The sequence below is a fragment of the Aspergillus mulundensis genome, assembly GCF_003369625.1.
Source record: "Aspergillus mulundensis strain DSM 5745 chromosome Unknown scaffold_0, whole genome shotgun sequence".
In the NCBI taxonomy this organism is placed as follows: domain Eukaryota; kingdom Fungi; phylum Ascomycota; class Eurotiomycetes; order Eurotiales; family Aspergillaceae; genus Aspergillus; species Aspergillus mulundensis.
Genome location: NW_020797888.1, coordinates 2501664 through 2520211, shown reverse-complemented (window position 1 = coordinate 2520211; position 18548 = coordinate 2501664). Strand labels below are relative to the sequence as shown.

The window sequence follows — 18548 nt, the reverse complement described above, 5'->3', positions numbered from 1 at the left end:
GTGTCTGGGACGAGTGTACATCCGAAAGAGGCCACTCAATCGACCAAAGAAGGAGAAAGCAACAAGTATGCAGAAGCTCCCCGAATCGGCCGGCCCCATCGCCGACGACCCCAAAGCCGAGGTCGACCCGCATGTTCCGCTAAGCATTTCGTCTCCGATCTCCGATCATTGCATCACGCGTCTTCCAAGACCTCTTTTACCTACGCGGAACACTATTATTGTCGTGAGTATGGAAGCTTGCTTCACAATGATCTGGAAAACGGCCTGTGTAAGCGCTGACAAATGCTGGCAACTAGAGCTCCATCGGCCGTGCTGCATCATCAACACTGCCTTTTCCACTTCCACCCCTCTTCCGCTGCGGATAGCTCCAGCCGGACCTTCCTCCTACTCCCGCCATGTTTACCGGACTAGTTGAGGCCATTGGGAGTGAGTAGAACGCATTGCCTTGGCTGCTTCTGTGTAAGAACTAACCGCAGGAATTAGCGGTCTCGTCCCTTGAACCTTTCGACACCTCAGCAAGCGGGGGTGAGGGTACATCTTTGACCATCACCGATTGCGAGGATATCTTGACCGATGTGCAATTGGGCGACAGCATCAGTGTCAATGGTACGTCAATCCCAGAATTCCTTATGGATCACAACTCCGCACTTGATATAGGCTGTATTTCCACACTACGAACCTAGCACTGACGCAACCACAGGAGCCTGCCTCACCGTGACAGCCTTCGAAAAGTCCTGGTTCAAAGTTGGCGTGGCCCCCGAAACCCTCCGGCGGACGAACCTTGGCTCCCTCACAGAAACATCCCAAGTGAACCTCGAGCGCGCCGTGAAAGGCGAGACCCGAATGGGCGGACACATTGTGCAGGGCCACGTCGACACAATCGCGAAAATCATTGCCACGACGCCCGATGAGAACTCGCTCGTCCTTCGTCTGCAGCCGCGCGATCCTGCGGTCCTGCGGTACATCGTGGAGAAGGGGTTTATTACACTTGATGGGGCGAGTTTGACGATTACTCAGGTGAAGGATGGCGAGGACGGGTGGTTTGAGATTATGCTTATTGCCTATACGCAGGAAAAGATTGTGACGGCCGCGAAGAAGGTTGGAGATTTTGTGAATGTGGAGATTGATGTTATGGCCAAATACGTTGAGAAGGGCGTGCAGGCGTATTTTGCTGGCACGGCAGGTGGAAATATGAGTATCTTGGAGAAGATGGTTGAGCGGATAGTGGAGGAGAAGCTGAAACAATGACTTGGAGAAGAAAATGCTACAACTTAAGTACCGTGTGTAATCGGTTCACGCTACATACAATTGAGTCTAGGATGGTGGGTATATTTTGGTATCCTAATGGATGGTATACGGTTCATGATATGCATCCAGCTTAGCTGAACGACCCGTAACATGCGACTCTCACAGGGGCTTGACGCTGATTCGGGAATATGATGTCGACTTGGATGAGTTACCAGCGGATCTCATCGTGAAAACACCCTCCATATGCGCAAAAACAGCCGCATTGGGTGCGGGAAGGCAGCTGTGCCGGTGCGGGCAGAAGGAGGTGCGCTGCAGATCGGTGATTGCGGGCAAATGAATCATGTGATGACATGTTCATATATGACCTTAATGCAGGGTATTTCACTCATCCATAGACTCATCACCATCTTCTTCTTCCACCTCTCCCTGGTCCTCATCTACCTCGTCATCGCTAACCCACTCATCATCCATGTCGAGATCCTCATCGTCCAGGTCATCTTCGTCGTCCTCAACTTCGTTGCCCTCAGCACGAGCTTTAGCTTTCTCCTGCTTCTTCCGTTCGACATTTTCCTTCTGCAGCTTCTTCCGGGCTTCTTTCTCCTTCATCTTCTTATCCCAGTTCTTATCCAATGCATCGACCTCGTGCTGAGACTTGTGGATGTAGTCATGCCACATAACCCGTCCTTCGCACAATCCATCCTCGACCTTGATCAGTCTGAGTCTCAACCTCGGGCCCAATTCAACCAACTTGACAGCCCGTTTTTCGACTTCCGTCGTGGCTGTCTTATTGCCGACTTTCTCTCCCGACTTCATGCGCTGCATCTCCCGTTTCGTCAGAACCTTCCTTGTAGTGGTTCCGGCAACCTCGACCTCTGCATCCGTGTCTAGCTCTGTTTCACTGGCTGACGTATAGCCCGCGGCCGAAGGATCTAACAGATAGTCTGCGGCATCTTCTAGCTTTCCCAGATTGGGTACAGCAGACTTGTGCTTTTCTCTATTTCGCACTTCTTTCGGATCTAGCCGTCGAATTCGCTTGGAAATGCCTGTCTTTCTGGTGGTAATCGCATAATGCCTCAAGTTGAGCACGTAAGAGCCCTCGTCATCAGACTCAGAAGCCGGCTCTCGATTCAGTAGCATTACACGGCGGATAGATTGGAGAGGTGTGGCTTGAGGGTTGATCGGCGGGAAGAGTGACTGGAATATGGTGGTCGTGAGGCTTTCAAGGCGCTTAGGCACCTTCGAGTTCTCGTCGGCATCGGCACTGTTGAAGTTGTTCATCACAAGCAAAGGTGGTGTCTTGTGATCCTGACCTCCGCCTCGTGGGCGTTTTTGAGCCTTCTCGACGTCACGACACAGAGAGTAGCTTTCCACTTTGAAGTTGAGGGTAGGGCCGCGCGGTGTAAGCGCCAAGCGCATATTCGTGTTTCCGGTGGACGACTTTGAGAAAAGAAGGAGATGGGTGACACCGAGAGGGCCGGCCATGACCGTGTAGTCCCTAAGTCTGTTCGATTTGCGTTCCTGGCCTAGTGAGTATACAATCCAAATAATAGACTGGAAGCGCAAGGCTTACCTTCAGTCGCACTGCTGTATCCGGTTCCATCATGAGACGAACATCTTTTACAAGTTGGCTGACACTGCTGCCGACTCGAGAACCTCCGATACGGATAACCATAGACTTCGGAGTTTTGCTCACAGACGCCGCGCTGCCTTTGCCATTCGCAGGGCCGCTTGGCGGCTTAGGCTGAGTACGACTCTTTGTATGCCTGGCCATAGTTAAATGGTCTGTTGAAATAGAGAACAATCAATGTATCCTCATTCGTGGTTCAACTGATCTTTTTTCTGGGCGGAAAAAAAAGATAAAGTCCGGGCTCCAAAAATACCGCCGGATCAATGTTTCCGCGGCATCCCATACGTATATCTATTGGCTCCAGCTGCGGAGACGTCTTCCTAACTGTATCATTCTGTCGACGGGTTGGCTTTGAAAAGCGCAAGGTCACGCAAAATCAGCTGGGGCCTAACAGTGGCTCTGACGTTGAGCCTGTTACTCTCGCGTTTCTGTGAACGGTGATCTGGAAACTACAGGCAAAGAGGCCGTGGCGGCGATATCCTAAGAATCATCACCAAACATGTGATGAGGCCTGTGAGAACATGGGCTACAAGGTCACCGCCATGATTCAAGTGAACGCTATTCAGCGCTGGAATATAGAGATGTTCTTGGTCCTACAGAAACTGGAAGTGGAAAGACGGCTGGCCTTTGCCCTACTATGCTTCGAAGTCCTCATAGAATCATCCTTAACACCCTTTTGACTGGGCCTAGCTCTCACTCGCGAGTTCCATATCAAACCTTGCAGGATTATGGAACGGTTGGATCAACAATCAGAGTCGCTGCGCTGTCGTCGTCGGAGGCATTGACGTGGTAGCGCAATTCATCACAATCGACATAAAGCGAGGGGAGAATCTAACAAAGAGGAACTGTAGAGGGTAAGATGTAACAGCAGGAAGGTTAGGATTCTGCTAGGTAATCAAGAATTATGTTGAAATGACTGGTTTTATATACACAGCGTTGAGTTAAGAACAATACCCAACTCCTAGATTGTCTCGACTTCAGTAATGATTCGTAAATGAAATCAGCTTACCGATGCGATGAGATCTGGCAAACAAAGAGAGCGCCCATTGTAATCATCATATTTCCTACTCAGTTATAAGATAGGATAGACTGGTAGTGTCGTAAGTAATTCCCATAAACATTTTTCAAGGAGCAACAAGTGACTTCCGATCAAAGCTTCCTGAGCCTGGACTGTCCTCTCCAAGGTGGTCTGAGCTTGGCCATTACATTCTTCGAACTACTGGATGACTTCCTTCGCACCAGCATCGCGGACTGCATTTGCAACGCGAGTGGCGAGATCGTCTGCCTCTGATCGGCTCGCGGCCTCGGCGTAGACACGCACGGCATCTTCGGTGCCACTTGCGCGAGCGAAGCTTCGGCCCTTGTTGTATCGGGATTGCAAAGACTCAATCTTGGCTTGGAGACCAGGAGGCGACTCCAGCTTACGCTCCGCATCGTAGGCCTTGAAGATGGAACGATCAGCAACTTCCACGCGAACAAGCCTTGAGGGCAGGTCCGTATAGGTGGCCAGCCATTCTGTGGGAGTCCAGCCCTTGTGGGCAAGAATGGTCTCAACGAGGAGCAGGTCGCTAAGAGCGTCGCCAACAGCTTGGTTGATCAAGTCTGTGAGTGCATCCAGACATTCCAGCGCTCGCTGTTGCGCTGGTGATTGAGGCTCTGTGGTTTTGATAGTCTTAAGAGCATTCTCAGAGAAAGTGACAGTACCATGTCCGTTCGCTTCAAAATAGACTCCAACATCGAAACGAAGAGCAGCATGGTGAAGGTGCTTAACACCAGTGTTCGTGCAAACAGAAGGAAGTTTAAGAACTTTCTCGATGTAATCTGTGCTGGAACCATTGGCATAGGCCGTCTGGATGACACCAATCTTGAGCTTGCTAGCGATACCTGCACTCCGGGCAAGGTCGCCAATAAATGAAGCTGCAAGCGTGGCAATTCGGTCACCGTCAAGCATGCGAAAGACGTTACCCTCATCCATGAAGTAGTAAATGAGTCTGTCAGCATCTCCGTCAAGAGAGGCACATCGATCGAGAGCGGATGCTTTGGATGAGGGAGGAGCACGCTGTTTTGTCTTGACATAGTCGGCACCACACTGTATAATGTTAGTCACTGTGTTCCCCAATGATGGTGACCGAGTCAGAGCCATACGTCGAAGTTTAGACTATCGGGGTTGATCACATCATCATTCACAATTTTGATGTCAACGCCACCCTGCTCAGGGCTGTGCAAATACTTGATGAGCTCTCGCAACTTCGGTCCACCGACACCATTAGCGCAATCAACGGTCAGTGAGCCATTGACCTTGACGCCCCGCATAACTTTCTTAAAAGACGTGGCAAGTTTCTCGTAGTATCCTTGCTCAGTCGGCTCGCCGTATTCATACTGTGTTCCCAGCGTATTCTTGCACCGGACAACATAGTGAAGCTGGGGGGTGGTCATGAATTTGAAGTCAACGAACTCGACTTCAGTGACGGTGAGAGCAGCATTGAGAACTCCGACAAGACGAGATCCGGATGCGCGAGTATCCCGGGCAAAGACAACGCGCGCTGGGTTTTCCATGCTGACATCAATTTCCTTGATAAGCTCTTCGTATACATCAGCAATTGATTCCATAGGAGCGTTGGCAAGTTTTGTCGCATGAGCTTCCCACTCGGCCTGTGAAATAGTGAGCAATCGCCCAGAGAGAAAACTAGACACCGTAAATCAGACCTCTAACATCTCGCCCTAAAGGATACGTTAGTTGTGGCTCAATGTAATTCGCAGTGACAGCCAAGAGCTCACCATGGGATCCACGAGCTTGACACCATTGTCCTCGGCAGGGTTGTGACTGGCAGTGACCATAACACCAACCCATTGTCCACTAAGCTTCCTAGAACGTAACCCTGCCAGTAGCCCAACGGCGAAAACAACTGTGTTGAGGTAGTCACTGACACATGAGTGCATTAGAGAAGGTGTAAACAAAGCCGATCGCGGGGTTGAATGCGGGGAGGCAGATCCTCAAGGAAGGGGTAGAACGAAAACAAGATTACTCACGCCCTCATGCGGAACTGCAGACGGCAAATATGATATTAGCTTCATCATCCAAGCGCCACGAGGCTGAAATTGCACAGTCACCTACTCCGGCAGTGCCGTACTGGAAAATCTTTCCTTCAGGCTTCGCATACTGCGATGCGGCCTCTGCGATGGCCTTCTTGATTTCTGGAGACGCCATTATGGCGCGAATTCAGCTGTGAATGGGTCGAGGTGTAAGATAGCGTGTGAGAAGAAGGCAAAGATATGGAGGACGTAAATCAAGCAAGGAAGGGGGGAGAAAAGAAAAGAGTGTGAGATGCTGCGAGCACAAGTGAGACACTTTACTAGGCTGGGTTCCTTGCTGGCGGCCGTGCCAGCAAAACATCAGTGGTCCTTGGGCCCTATCAGAGTGGGGCAGCCTCGAGCGGTGAGCCAAAATTTGGTGGACCGTGGGCTCAACAGCTTGTAGATTTGAACAAATCACAGCTTCGGAAAGCACAATGTGAGTGTTTACTTCCCCGTCCCTGTAGAATAATATTTTGGCAGAGAATTTTTTGTATTTAATATACACTGGCGGTAGGAGTATATCTATACGAGATCCACGACCTTTCGCCATGCCACTTGTGATCGGTCATCTGGACGAACGAGCTGACCACCTCCCGCCATGCGGCTGTGCTAAGTTTCAGCTTTCAAAACTTGTTTATAGTTCCAGCTATTTTAAGCTTTTAACCTCTCTCCAGCCATGTCATCTTGGATGTCCTTCACGAGGTATCTGCCAGTTTCATTAGTGCTTGGCCAGCTAGTTTGGGAGGTTCAAACTCACAGATACCACCATGCGCACGGGATAACAGTCCCCAAGTGCCACAGACTGTGGGCATCGATCAGCGCATACCACGGTGGAAAATCCAAGAGTTCAAGGCTCATGGCTAAGATAATCCAAATCACAATCAGCGCTGGCCAGAGGGTCCAGGGTTTACTGGTCTTTTGGTAGCGGACGACGCTGAAGCAAATCCACAAAGTATTCTGAATCATACCCACCACGATGTTGGCAATCATATTGTATGTGTAGTCCCACGACCAGAAGCTGAGATAGCACACATGAAGAGTGTAAAGAAGGATACAGACTGTGGTCAGAAGCCGCCGCAGCGTCGGCCTGTATCTCGGCTGCTCTTTGTCCAAGCGGAAAATGCGCACCGTAGCAAGGTACAGTCCATACAGTACACTAGCACCTGCACCATAATAGTCCAATTTCTCTGTCAAGGGAAAATCCCGGGCGTGAAAGAGCATGCTGAAAGTCCAGGCTGCCAGGCCGCTATATCCGAATGCGATGTAATATTTCTGTAAAGGATGCCATGAAGGAGTTGTTTCACGAATCCGAGACATCCCGTACCAATGAGCGAGAAAATTAAGGCCAGAGAAGAGGACCGAAAATAATTCTTGCATGCCCAATATTCTGCGAAATGGCCATTTCCCGTGGAATTGAACAACAGGGCTAAGCATCGGCGGATCGCGAGCAACTCGACGGTCAGTCACAACATGCTGGCAGGTATAGTCACATTCGGCGGGGCACGTCCAGAGCATCAGCCGGAGAAGGAAAGCTAGTCGCTCATAGTCAGCTTGAAAGTACACGACGATGGTCATAGCGAAGCACGAAGCATACGAATAGCCGAGTCTCCATTCTGACAGTTTTCAGATTGGCATATCTAGGTTTCAATGAGCCCGGTTTGAACGAAAGCGCGGCTGGTGGACAAATGTACCTTGACGCATGATTTGAAATCGGGAAGGTGATCCCCTAATGAGGCAGACGACTCTTTAACATAAGTTGCCAGAAGAAGAAAGAGGAAGCAGTAGCAGATCTTCCTGGCGGCCGGTCTCAAGATCATCGTCAGGTGTACTATTCGGAAGACGCAAACAGCTTCAGAGTCGCGCAAGATTACGCCTGGGGCCGGAGGAGGGAGACGGCGCTTCGGGGCTAGCCCAAGGAACGGAGCAACCACGGAGCTCTAGCGGAGTAACCTCTTGGCGTTAAGATCTACAGTATGAACATTGTTCCAATATTGAATAGACTCCAAGAAGTCAGAAGGATAGATCACTTTTGTCATTTCCGTAGAAATTACAGCACAACTTCTAAGCGCTAGCCGTTATATCTCTGAAATTCTCAGCCAGGACGGGCATGTAGTTAACTAGTAAGGTCGTTTGCTGCCGAGGTACTCCCGTAACCAGGTCAACATTGAAAATAGTACTACCCTAATCATGAAAGAGGGCTGGTAAGTCACATGGAGATAAACCGATAAGCCGCGCTAGTCCGTTGTAGTACTAGCGTTTCTGGCCACCGCCCAAGGAGAAATTCCCAATCAGGGAAAAGTCCAAAAAAAAAAGAGCGACAAGTCGACCCGGAAACCTGAAAATCTACTCCAGACACGGTGATTTCTTTTTCCCTTTGCTTCTGTCTATACTATTCTACCGCGACTTAGGTCTCTCTATCTCCTCCTGTCATCCCTCTCGTATTCCTACACCCCCTCCCCGACATCAAAGGACTCTTAGCCAAGATGAGCGAGATCGAGAACTCTGCTATTACCAGCAGCAGCGCTGACCGCATGGTGGGCATGGACCATGCTGAAGTGCGCTACTTCACTAGGTAAGAGCAGTTGAACTTCATTTCAACCCTACAAAGTACTAACCAGATAATAGCTACGACCACCATGGTAAATACATTACCTATAACCCGCGCCTATGGTTTCGAACATGCTAACATGGAACCCCGCTCAGGCATCCACGAGGAGATGCTTGTAAGTTGTACGATCCAGACGTTAGAACCAGCAGGTGAACTAATTTGTCATGTGTGATATTAGAAAGACGATGTCCGGACCAGGTCGTACCGTGATTCTATCTACCAGAACCGCCATATCTTCAAGGACAAGGTTGTTCTCGACGTCGGCTGCGGAACAGGTATTCTCAGCATGTATGTGCCCAGTATCTAAAGCCCGCGTAACATCACTCTGACGATTCATGTTCAAAGGTTCGCTGCGAAGGCCGGCGCCAAGCACGTAATCGGTGTTGATATGTCGTCAATTATCGAGAAGGCCCGAGAGATCGTCGCTGTCAACGGCCTGTCTGATAAGATTACGCTGCTCCAGGGAAAGATGGAGGAGGTCCAGCTTCCATTCCCCGCCGTCGACATCATCATCTCGGAGTGGATGGGCTACTTCCTCCTCTACGAGAGCATGTTGGACACTGTTCTGTATGCTCGTGACCGCTACCTTGTTCCGGGCGGCAAGATCTTCCCTGACAAGGCTACTATGTACCTGGCTGGAATCGAGGATGGGGATTACAAGGATGACAAGATTGGATGTGAGCAGTCAATTGTTTCGGTGTTCTCAGACAACATGCGCTGACAGTTCCAGTCTGGGACAATGTGTACGGCTTTGACTACAGCCCCATGAAGGAGACCGCTCTCACGGAACCTCTCGTCGACACCGTTGAGCTCAAGGCTCTCGCCACTGATCCTTGTCCGATCATCACATTCGATCTATACACAGTCACCAAGGAGGACTTGGCTTTCGAAGTTCCGTACTCACTTCCCGTGAAGCGTAGCGACTTCGTCCATGCCGTGATCGCGTGGTTCGACATCGAGTTTGGCGCCTGCCACAAGCCCATCACGTTTTCCACTGGTCCTCACGCCAAGTACACTCATTGGAAGCAGACTGTCTTCTACCTGCGTGATGTTTTGACTGTGGAGGAGGAGGAGTCTATCTCCGGTGTCCTTTCGAACCGGCCAAATGATAAGAACAAGCGCGACCTCGACATCAACCTTACGTACAAGCTGGAGACGCAAGATCAGACACGTTATGCAGAGGGCGGCTGTTTCTATAGAATGTAAGTGGCCGGTGCCTATTTTCTGGTGATTGATTACTGATTGCTTCTAGGTGTTAAGTGCCCGGGTTATTCCTTACCCGCTCCTGACTTGCGCTGTTAATTCTGGAATCGACATACCGGATGTCAAGTCACAAATACGGTCAACATATCGGCAGCATAGCATTGATTTCAGTTATATGGACATTGGGTTGACTGATATTTTCCACCTTTTCTTTATCCTTTCGGTTGTCATTATTAAACCTTGGCGTTGTATATGGAAGGCATGGGATTGGCATCATTGTTCGGCGCGAACGGAGAGATGTTTTCCAGTAGAGACGATTATGAAGCTCCTCGAATTCCCTAGGTAGATACCCCGAGTCGATGCTCAGTCTAGCCATCTCTCACATTCTCAGTTTCAGTATTTTTAACATTATAGACCACATCGAGCATAGTTCGCCGTGTACCAGTAAAATCTAGGCTCCTTATACAGTATTACCTACCTAAAAGCCAAGTCCTTTATATTTGTATCGTAACTACGACAGCCCGGTTTTATTTATCCTCTGATTAGTTAGTGGGCCCCACTATCGCCGGGTATTACAGGTATTAGTAGGCACTACTTTTATACCCCATAATTTTTTGTTTGCCTGGCTACCATGCTTTTAAAAACCGTGTTTTTTATATATAGTGCTTGCTTATAATTTTAGTAATTTTTTTTATAATTTTTATAGCTATTTTTTTTTTATTTTTATAATTATAAATATTTTTTTATATAATTATTATTTTAAGGGGCTTAGTTTATATAGGTTAAAAGTGGTATAGTTAATATTTTTATATAAATTAGGCTTGTAAATTTACTTATTATTAAAATAATTTTAATTTAAAAAAGCTTTAATTTTTAGGCCCTAGTATATTAGCCCCTGTTTAAGTACTTTATTAACTTTTTTATTATTTTTATTATTTTTTTAAGTCTTTTATTAAGCTCCTTTTAAGCGCTTTTTTTAATTTTATTAAACTTTTTTTTTATTTTAATTTATAGCTTAAATAGCTCCCTTTATATACATGTTTTTAATTTATTAATTTTTTTTTATATATATTACTATACTACCCCTTATATACTATTATTTTATTTTATTATATATTTTTTATATATTTAAGTTAGCAGGTTAATATTAATTTAGGCTGGGTTTATTATAGGTTATATTTTTAAGGCTTTAAAATTTATAAGTATTATTAATATTATTATTATTAATATTATTACAGGGTTTAGTAATAATATATTATTTATAATATATACTTTTAGCCGCTTATTAATATATATATATATAAATAAGGCATGCTATAATAATATATATATTTATTATAAATACTTTAATTTTTATTTTTTACTTTTTACACCGCGTAATAATTTTAGCTACTTTATTTTTATTTTATGTATTTAATAATTTTTAAGTTATTATTTTTTAACATGCCTTAGCCTTGGCTTTTTATTAATATTATATTTTATAATATTATACCTTTAATTTATTTTATTATACCTATATATAGGTTAACCCTTTTTAAATATCTTTAGTATAAAATAATTAAATTTTTTTTTATACTTTTTTATTATTTACCCCGTGTGTCTTATAAATAGCCTTAAGTATTTATAAGTATAGCAGGTAATTAGTACGTAAATAAAAGTTTAAATTAAAATAATTAGTATATTTATATATATTCTAGGATAAATTATCTAGGTTTATAAAATCTATATTATACTATTTAGTAAATAAATTATTTAGGCTTTTATATTAGGCCGTGCGGTCCATGTCTTTAGCTTTAGTAAGTTTTATAATAAGTAATAATAATAGGTTATATAGGTATAAAAAAATAGGTTATATAAGTATAAAATTAATAGTTCTTGTGTTACATGTTTTATTTTTTTAGTATTTTTTTATATTATTTATTATAATTAGCTACTCCTAGTTTTTTACCCTGTTTAGTATAATTTTATTATTTATTTTATTTTTAGGTATAGCTTTGTTCCTTATTTATAGTACTTTTTATTTTATAAATTTAGCTATTTTATTATGCCTTTTTACACTTTATTTAGTGTTTTATTTTTATTTATTTTTTTTATGCTTTTAATTACTAGTATTATAGGCTGTTTTCCTGCTTTTTTATTTTTTTATAAGACTTGTAAATTATTAACCCTTAAAAAGGGCTAAGTATATTATAATAATAGCTATAACTTTAAAAGTTATAAATACCTTATTTATATAGTTAATTTTACTTTTATATGCTCCCGCTTGGTATATTTAATTTATTATTAATAATTTTTATTAATTTTTTTAGCCCTAAATATTATTTTAAGTATAGTTATTACCCTTTTAATTTATTAGCCTATGCTTTTTATATTTACTTTATTTTTATTTTTCTTTATATTATTATTAACCTTAGTATTAAGCCCCCTAGCGCTAGGTTTTTTAGGCATAGTTATTTTTAAGCTAACCTAGTTTATACTAATATTTATATTATATAATAACCTTTTTTTTATTTCCTATAATTAACTACGCCTAATTAATTAACTAGGTGCTATAAAGCGCCCTTATTAGGCCTAGTATAATTATTAAATAATTAATAGCTATTATGCTTATTATAAGCCATGCTAAAAATATAACTAGCTTTAAGTAACTACTACTTAAAAGTATTTTACTTATAAAAAGGTTTTAAATTTAGCTAATTTACTAAATAAATATATTTTTTATTAAAAGCTCTTGCTGGATATACTAGCACGGGCTTTAAAAAATATTTTAATTATAATTACTAGTTTTTTTAGGCGTGGCACTTAAATATTATTAATTTTAAATTATATAAAGGTTACTTACCCAAGCTATTACTTTTTATTTATAAAAAAAAAGATTACATGGTGTTTAAATACCTTTTTTAACTATATTAATAAGTATTATAATTTTTAAAAATATTACATGGCTAGTAGCATAAACCTTTAAAATAATTTTAATTTTTACCTAAAGCCTAGCCTTAACTTTTTAATTTAGTAAATTTTTAATAAAAACTCCCTGAAGTATAGCAGGTTTATATATAATATTTAATTAGTTAATAGCTTTTTTACCTATGCTAGTTTATTTATAAAATATTATGCCCGTGCTAGTCCTAATAATATTAATTATATATTTTAAATATAAAAATTTATTTATTATTATATAGGCCCCCTGGGTAATTTATAAAAAAGTAATAATATTATATTTATATAAATATACTAGCTTAATTTTATTAAGGCCCTTAAATATTATTTAGGGTGTAATATATTTTTAAATAGGGTTAAAAAGGCCCTGGAGTAAATTAATTAGTTTATTTATATATATAACCTATAGTATAATATTTTTTTTAGGCTAAGTTTATTTTTAAATAAAATATAGACCTTGGCTTCCTATGGTTAACACCTTAAATATAATTTATAACTAATAGTAAGCTGGGCAAGCGCTATAACCTTTTTTTTTAATTAAAAATATTTAAAATAGGTGTTTTTATACCTAATATTTTTATAATCTTTCCCTTAAAATATTAGCTTAACCCTGCTATTACTAATAATATTTATTTAATAAAAGTTAAATAAAATCTTGTTTTTTTTTTAAAAAGTTACTAAACTTATTTAATAATCCCCTATTAGCTAAGTTACACCCTAAAATAAACCCTTATAATATTAATATTCCTGTTATTAAAAATAAAAATAATCTAGCACCTTAGTAGTTTCTTACTATAATTAATTTTAATTACCTATTTTATTTACCACTTTACTACATTCTTTTTTACACCAAGGGTGGGATGGGCTACTTTTATAAATAAAAAATTTATACTTTAATATAAACTAAATAAGAATAAAGTAAAAACTAAAATTAAATAATAATAACTATATTTTACTAGTTTTATATTTTTACCTATAAAAAGAGTTTTAATATCTTACACCGGGGTGGCATGCTTTTTTAGTAATTTTTAATAAATATTTAGCTATATATAAAAAATTTATGTTTATTTAATATTTACTATAACTAAAAAACTTATTATTTTATTAATTATAATAGTGCTTCTCGGGCCTTAAATAAAAATTATAATTTAGTATAAGTTAATAAATATATATTTTTAGGCTTTAATTACAAGGGTAGTAATTAGTATATATATAAGTTTTACTATAATTTTATAGCCCTGGTGCTGTGGTATAGCACCCTAACTTTATTTATTATTTTTATAGCTAATTTAGGGTGGGAAAAGGTTACTAGAAAGCTTATTTAAAATAATAATAATAATTTAATATAATACTAGCAGGACCGGCCGGATTTAGTATACTATATATTTTATATAAAAAATAAAATAATACTTTAAAAATTTAAAAATAGCATGTTTAATAAGTATATTACCTATTATTTTATTATTAAGTTTTAAAAGCAAGGTTTACCTTATTTTTATATTTTTTATTAGCTTAAGCAAAGGTTCACCATATAAGAAAATATTAATAACCTTATTTTAGCTAAAATTTTTAATTTAAATATTATTTTTAAAGGGGATTTTAATCCCAAGGCCTTATTTAATATTATTAAGGGTAATATAATTTATAGGCTATATAAAAAGCTTAAGCTAAACATGCTATATTATTTTAATAATAATAAAAAGCCTTAAAAATATAATAAAGGCTTTTTTAAGCTATTTTATTTTAAAATAATTTTTTATAAAGGCTATTACCCTAAATACTAATAATATAATAATAGTGCCTATATTAATATCCCTAACCTAAATAATAAAAAGAAGATAATTTAAATAAGTAATAAATAAGTAATACCTTATTTTTCTTACCTTTTTTATTACTACCGTGCGTATATTAATATAAAAGTTATTTAAAATATTTTAATTATTAAGTATATTTATAAGTATATTTATAAGGGATTCCTAAAGGCATGTATCTAGTTTAATATTATTAATAAAATTACTTATTATATTAATAGTTAATTTATTAGTGCCTTAAAGGCTATATAATATTTAATAAAGTATTTTATTTACTTTTATTATCCGCTGGTTAAACAGCTTAAAATCCATAATAAAAATTATAATAGTTTTATTTTTAAAAAAGACTAGGTAAAGGAGCAGATTAGGAAAAAGGGTAAGGTATTAAAAACTATTAAACTAAAGGCTTTTTTTAAGTATAATTAAGTAAACCCTAATAAAAAATCATGCCTATATTATAAAATACTAGAAATATATATTTAGGATTTAAAGTATATATTAATACCTATTTTTATAGGTTTTATTAACTTTTTTATTTTACTTTTAGGGCCCGAGTATAAAAGCCATGTTAATAAAAGTTTTAAATTAGTTAAATACTATATTTTAGTCCTTTTTATAAGAATAAATACTACCTTTAAATACTTTTTATAATTATTTATAGCCTAACAAGTTTCCAGGATTTTTACATGGTTAATAGTTATATATTTAATATTTATAAAAAGGCATGTATTACCCGTGGTATTATATTTAAAAAAAATAAGTAAAACTTATGCTTTAAAAATACTTGTATATTATAAATAAGCAAGGCACTTTAATAAATATTTATTTTAGCTATGGTTTTTAATAGGTTAAAAAATACCTTTATTATTTAGGCTAAATATAGTTTTTAAATTTATAAGAATTTATTAAGGTAGGTTAAATAATTAACTTTAAACTACCCCTAAGACTAGACCCCTAATTAAGTAGCATGTAACTATAGTTTATTTATTATTTAGTAATTACTTAATAATAAAAATAAGGCCTTAGTTAATTTTTAATTACTTAATTTAACTAATACCTAGGGTGCTTGGCCTTAAAATCCTTTTATTATTATTAAACATGTGTATAACTAGTTATTACTAGCCTAAAATATAAAGTATAAAAAGGCGCAGCTAAATATAAACTAGTAATTAATATATAAATAAATCTTGCATGCTATTTAAAGCTAGTTTAGTAATTTTTACTTTTTTTTAAATAGTTTAGGTAGCACGGGAAAGACCTTTATATATTAAATATTATATAATTAACTATATTTTAAGGGTTAAATTATGCTTTACATGGCCTTAACTAGTATTACTACCTAACTTTTTTCTAGTAGGTAAACTATACATAAATACTTAAAAATCCTAGTTTTACTTAGCCTAGTAAAAACTATTAATATTAATATTAAAACCTATTTAACCAAGCTTTTTTAGTATATAAATTTAATTATTTAAAATAAAATATTAATAATATTTTATAAGATATTTAACGCGGTGGAAAATACCCTTTAAAATATTTATTAAAATACTTGGCTATTTAAAAAAATCCTGGTGGTATTTAAAAATAATTTCTAGTAGATTTTACTAGTAGTTTTTATAAAAAAAATAAAAAAAATTATAAAGGCTATAATATATAATACTAATATTTAGTTAAATATTAAAGTACTTTGTTTTTAATAAAATATGCGCCTTTAATATATAATTTTAAAAAATATTTAGTTTAAAAGCTAGCTATAGATTTTATATAAAAATCCTATATTAAAGGGCTAGATCTAGCTCCCTACCTTTATTAATATAAAATTTAATTTATTAAGTTTAGTAAAACAGGTTTATTTATAATTAGCTACTACCTATAAAAACTTAAAATATTTTTAAGGCCGTGCTATTTTAACAGTACTAAATATTATTATTTAGGATTTAAATAATATCCTGCTTAATTAAATCCCGCGTGATAATCTAGTTTTTTATATAAAAAATAAATATAATATTACCACCCTAAACCATAAGTTTATTATAATAAAAATTATATAAAATTTAACCTTAGCCACCCTGCCCCTATTTATATTATATTTAAAAATTAAAGCTCCCCTAATATTACTTAATAACCTGGCCTTAAAAAATAGCTTATATAATAAAACTTAGATAACTTTGCTCCGCGCCTTTAGCTAATATTTTAAAGTTTAATTAAATAATAAGCAGTTTAATAGTAAAAAGCGCCTTATTTATTAGGTTAAACTACCTAGTAAAAAAATAATTTTTTTTATAAAATTTATTACCTTTAATTTCCTGTTTACCTTACATTTACTATAATAATTAATAAGTTACAGGGCTAATTATTAAACTATATTAAGGTAGATTTTTAAGATTTAATATTTTTTTATAGCTAGCTATATATTATACTTTCCCGGGTAATTAATATTAAGTAACTTTTAGTACTTTTTAACTTTAAAAATAAAAACTAATTAACCAAGAATATTATTTATAATAAGGTATTAAATTATATAAATTTAGCTAGGAACCCCAAGTAATTTTAGCTCCTATTTTTTATATTTACTTTTTATTTTTATTTTATCTTGCTATGCTTATACTAACTTTTTTTATTATATTTTAATCCTAATTTTATATTACTATTTTTACCCTTAATATTATTTCCTACTCTTTTTTTAGCGCAACCGGACGTGGCCTTTTAATTTATATTATTAGTAATATTATTTACAAAAATAATATTTCTAGTTTTAAGTATAATAAAAAAATGCGCATAGTTATTAAGTAATTTAATAAGCTTAACCTTATATATATTAATAGCTAGTTTACCTAGTTTAATAATATTTTTTTAGTTATTCCGGGCCCTAATGGTCCAACCCTTATTATAAATATAAATAATTTTTATATATAAGATAATAATTTTTTTTTAAAAATTTATTTTAACTTTTTAATTAATATTACTAATCTTATTATAACTCTTGCAGGTATAATTAATATAATTTACTAGGCTAATACTAATATTTACTAGGTTTTTAGTATTTATATCCAGAGTTATTATAGAAGGGAGGAACCCTGGTTTATAAAATTTAATATTTACTATATTTTATACTTAAGTTTATATTAGTAATATATTATTATTTTTGCTATAGGCTATTAGTGTATAATAACTAATATTATTATTAAATAAATAATACTTATTAGCAAGAGGTTTATTTATATTTTAGTAATTATTATTAGTTATTTTTTTAGTAGTTTACAGGCTGGGTCCTAGGTTATACCTATTATTATTAATATAAAAACCTTTTTACTTATTATTACTTCCTGGTATATATATTATGCTTTATGTTTACCTTTACTAATATATTTTTATTTTTAATATTAAATAATTTTAAAAGAGCACCATGCCAGGCACGCTGTTTAATAAATTTTTTAAAATTAATATTAATACTAATATTATTATTTTTTAAAACCTTAGTAGCTTTTTACATGCTAGTCTTTTTTTACATGCTATATCCTATATTAATTACTTTTATTTTAGCCCGCGTGTTAAGCAGGAGATTAAGGATTTTATTAATAAAAGTATAAAGGTAAAAAAAGCAAGTAACTATAAGCCTTTTTAATCCCTAGTATTATTATACTTTTTAGTAAAATATAAAAAAGCCCTAAAAATAAAAATAAAAAGTTAAAAAAATAAAAATATAAAAATTTAAGGGCTTGCAAGCTTAAGTATAAAAAAAATAAAAAATAATTTAATTTTTATGCTTTTTTATTTTTTTTTAGTCCTAATAATAATAATAACTTTATATTTATTAATTAATATTAGGGGTGCTTATTTTATATATAATTACTTTTTTTAAGTACTACTAACTTTTTTATAAAGGTTACCCCCTTAAAAACTTTTAGGGCTATAAAAAGGGGTGCTAAAAAAAAGTAATTATATACTTAATTAGGTAATTATACTTTATTATTAGCACTATATTTATAGTTTTTTTATAGTATAGTATTAGTAATTAAGCATTATTTTAATATTT

The 18548-nt window shown here is 36.3% G+C and overlaps 4 protein-coding genes across 4 annotated transcripts; 2 read left to right on the top strand and 2 right to left on the bottom strand.

Moving 5' to 3' along the window:
* Positions 1-67: 67 nt before the first annotated feature.
* Positions 68-1248, top strand: DSM5745_00605 (riboflavin synthase; the record flags this gene model as incomplete). Its single annotated transcript, XM_026742621.1, has 4 exons — positions 68-223; positions 366-426; positions 484-606; positions 701-1248. The coding sequence occupies 4 exons, from the start codon at positions 68-70 to the stop codon at positions 1246-1248; spliced, it is 888 nt and encodes a 295-aa protein (XP_026608466.1).
* A 381-nt stretch (positions 1249-1629) lies between these two features.
* On the bottom strand, positions 1630-3019 carry DSM5745_00604 (Brix domain-containing protein; the record flags this gene model as incomplete). Its single annotated transcript, XM_026742620.1, has 2 exons — positions 1630-2766; positions 2819-3019. 2 exons carry the CDS (start codon positions 3017-3019, stop codon positions 1630-1632), a joined length of 1338 nt encoding a protein of 445 aa, XP_026608465.1.
* A 1072-nt stretch (positions 3020-4091) lies between these two features.
* agm1 (phosphoacetylglucosamine mutase PCM1) lies at positions 4092-6083 on the bottom strand (the record flags this gene model as incomplete). The annotated part of the gene is made up of 6 exons (XM_026742619.1): positions 4092-4964; positions 5021-5527; positions 5582-5596; positions 5654-5798; positions 5906-5919; positions 5991-6083. 6 exons carry the CDS (start codon positions 6081-6083, stop codon positions 4092-4094), a joined length of 1647 nt encoding a protein of 548 aa, XP_026608464.1.
* Positions 6084-8433: 2350 nt separating this feature from the next.
* rmtA (protein-arginine omega-N methyltransferase HMT1) lies at positions 8434-9817 on the top strand (the record flags this gene model as incomplete). Its single annotated transcript, XM_026742618.1, has 7 exons — positions 8434-8522; positions 8576-8589; positions 8654-8673; positions 8737-8846; positions 8904-9235; positions 9289-9760; positions 9811-9817. The coding sequence occupies 7 exons, from the start codon at positions 8434-8436 to the stop codon at positions 9815-9817; spliced, it is 1044 nt and encodes a 347-aa protein (XP_026608463.1).
* Between the last annotated feature and the right edge of the window lie 8731 nt (positions 9818-18548).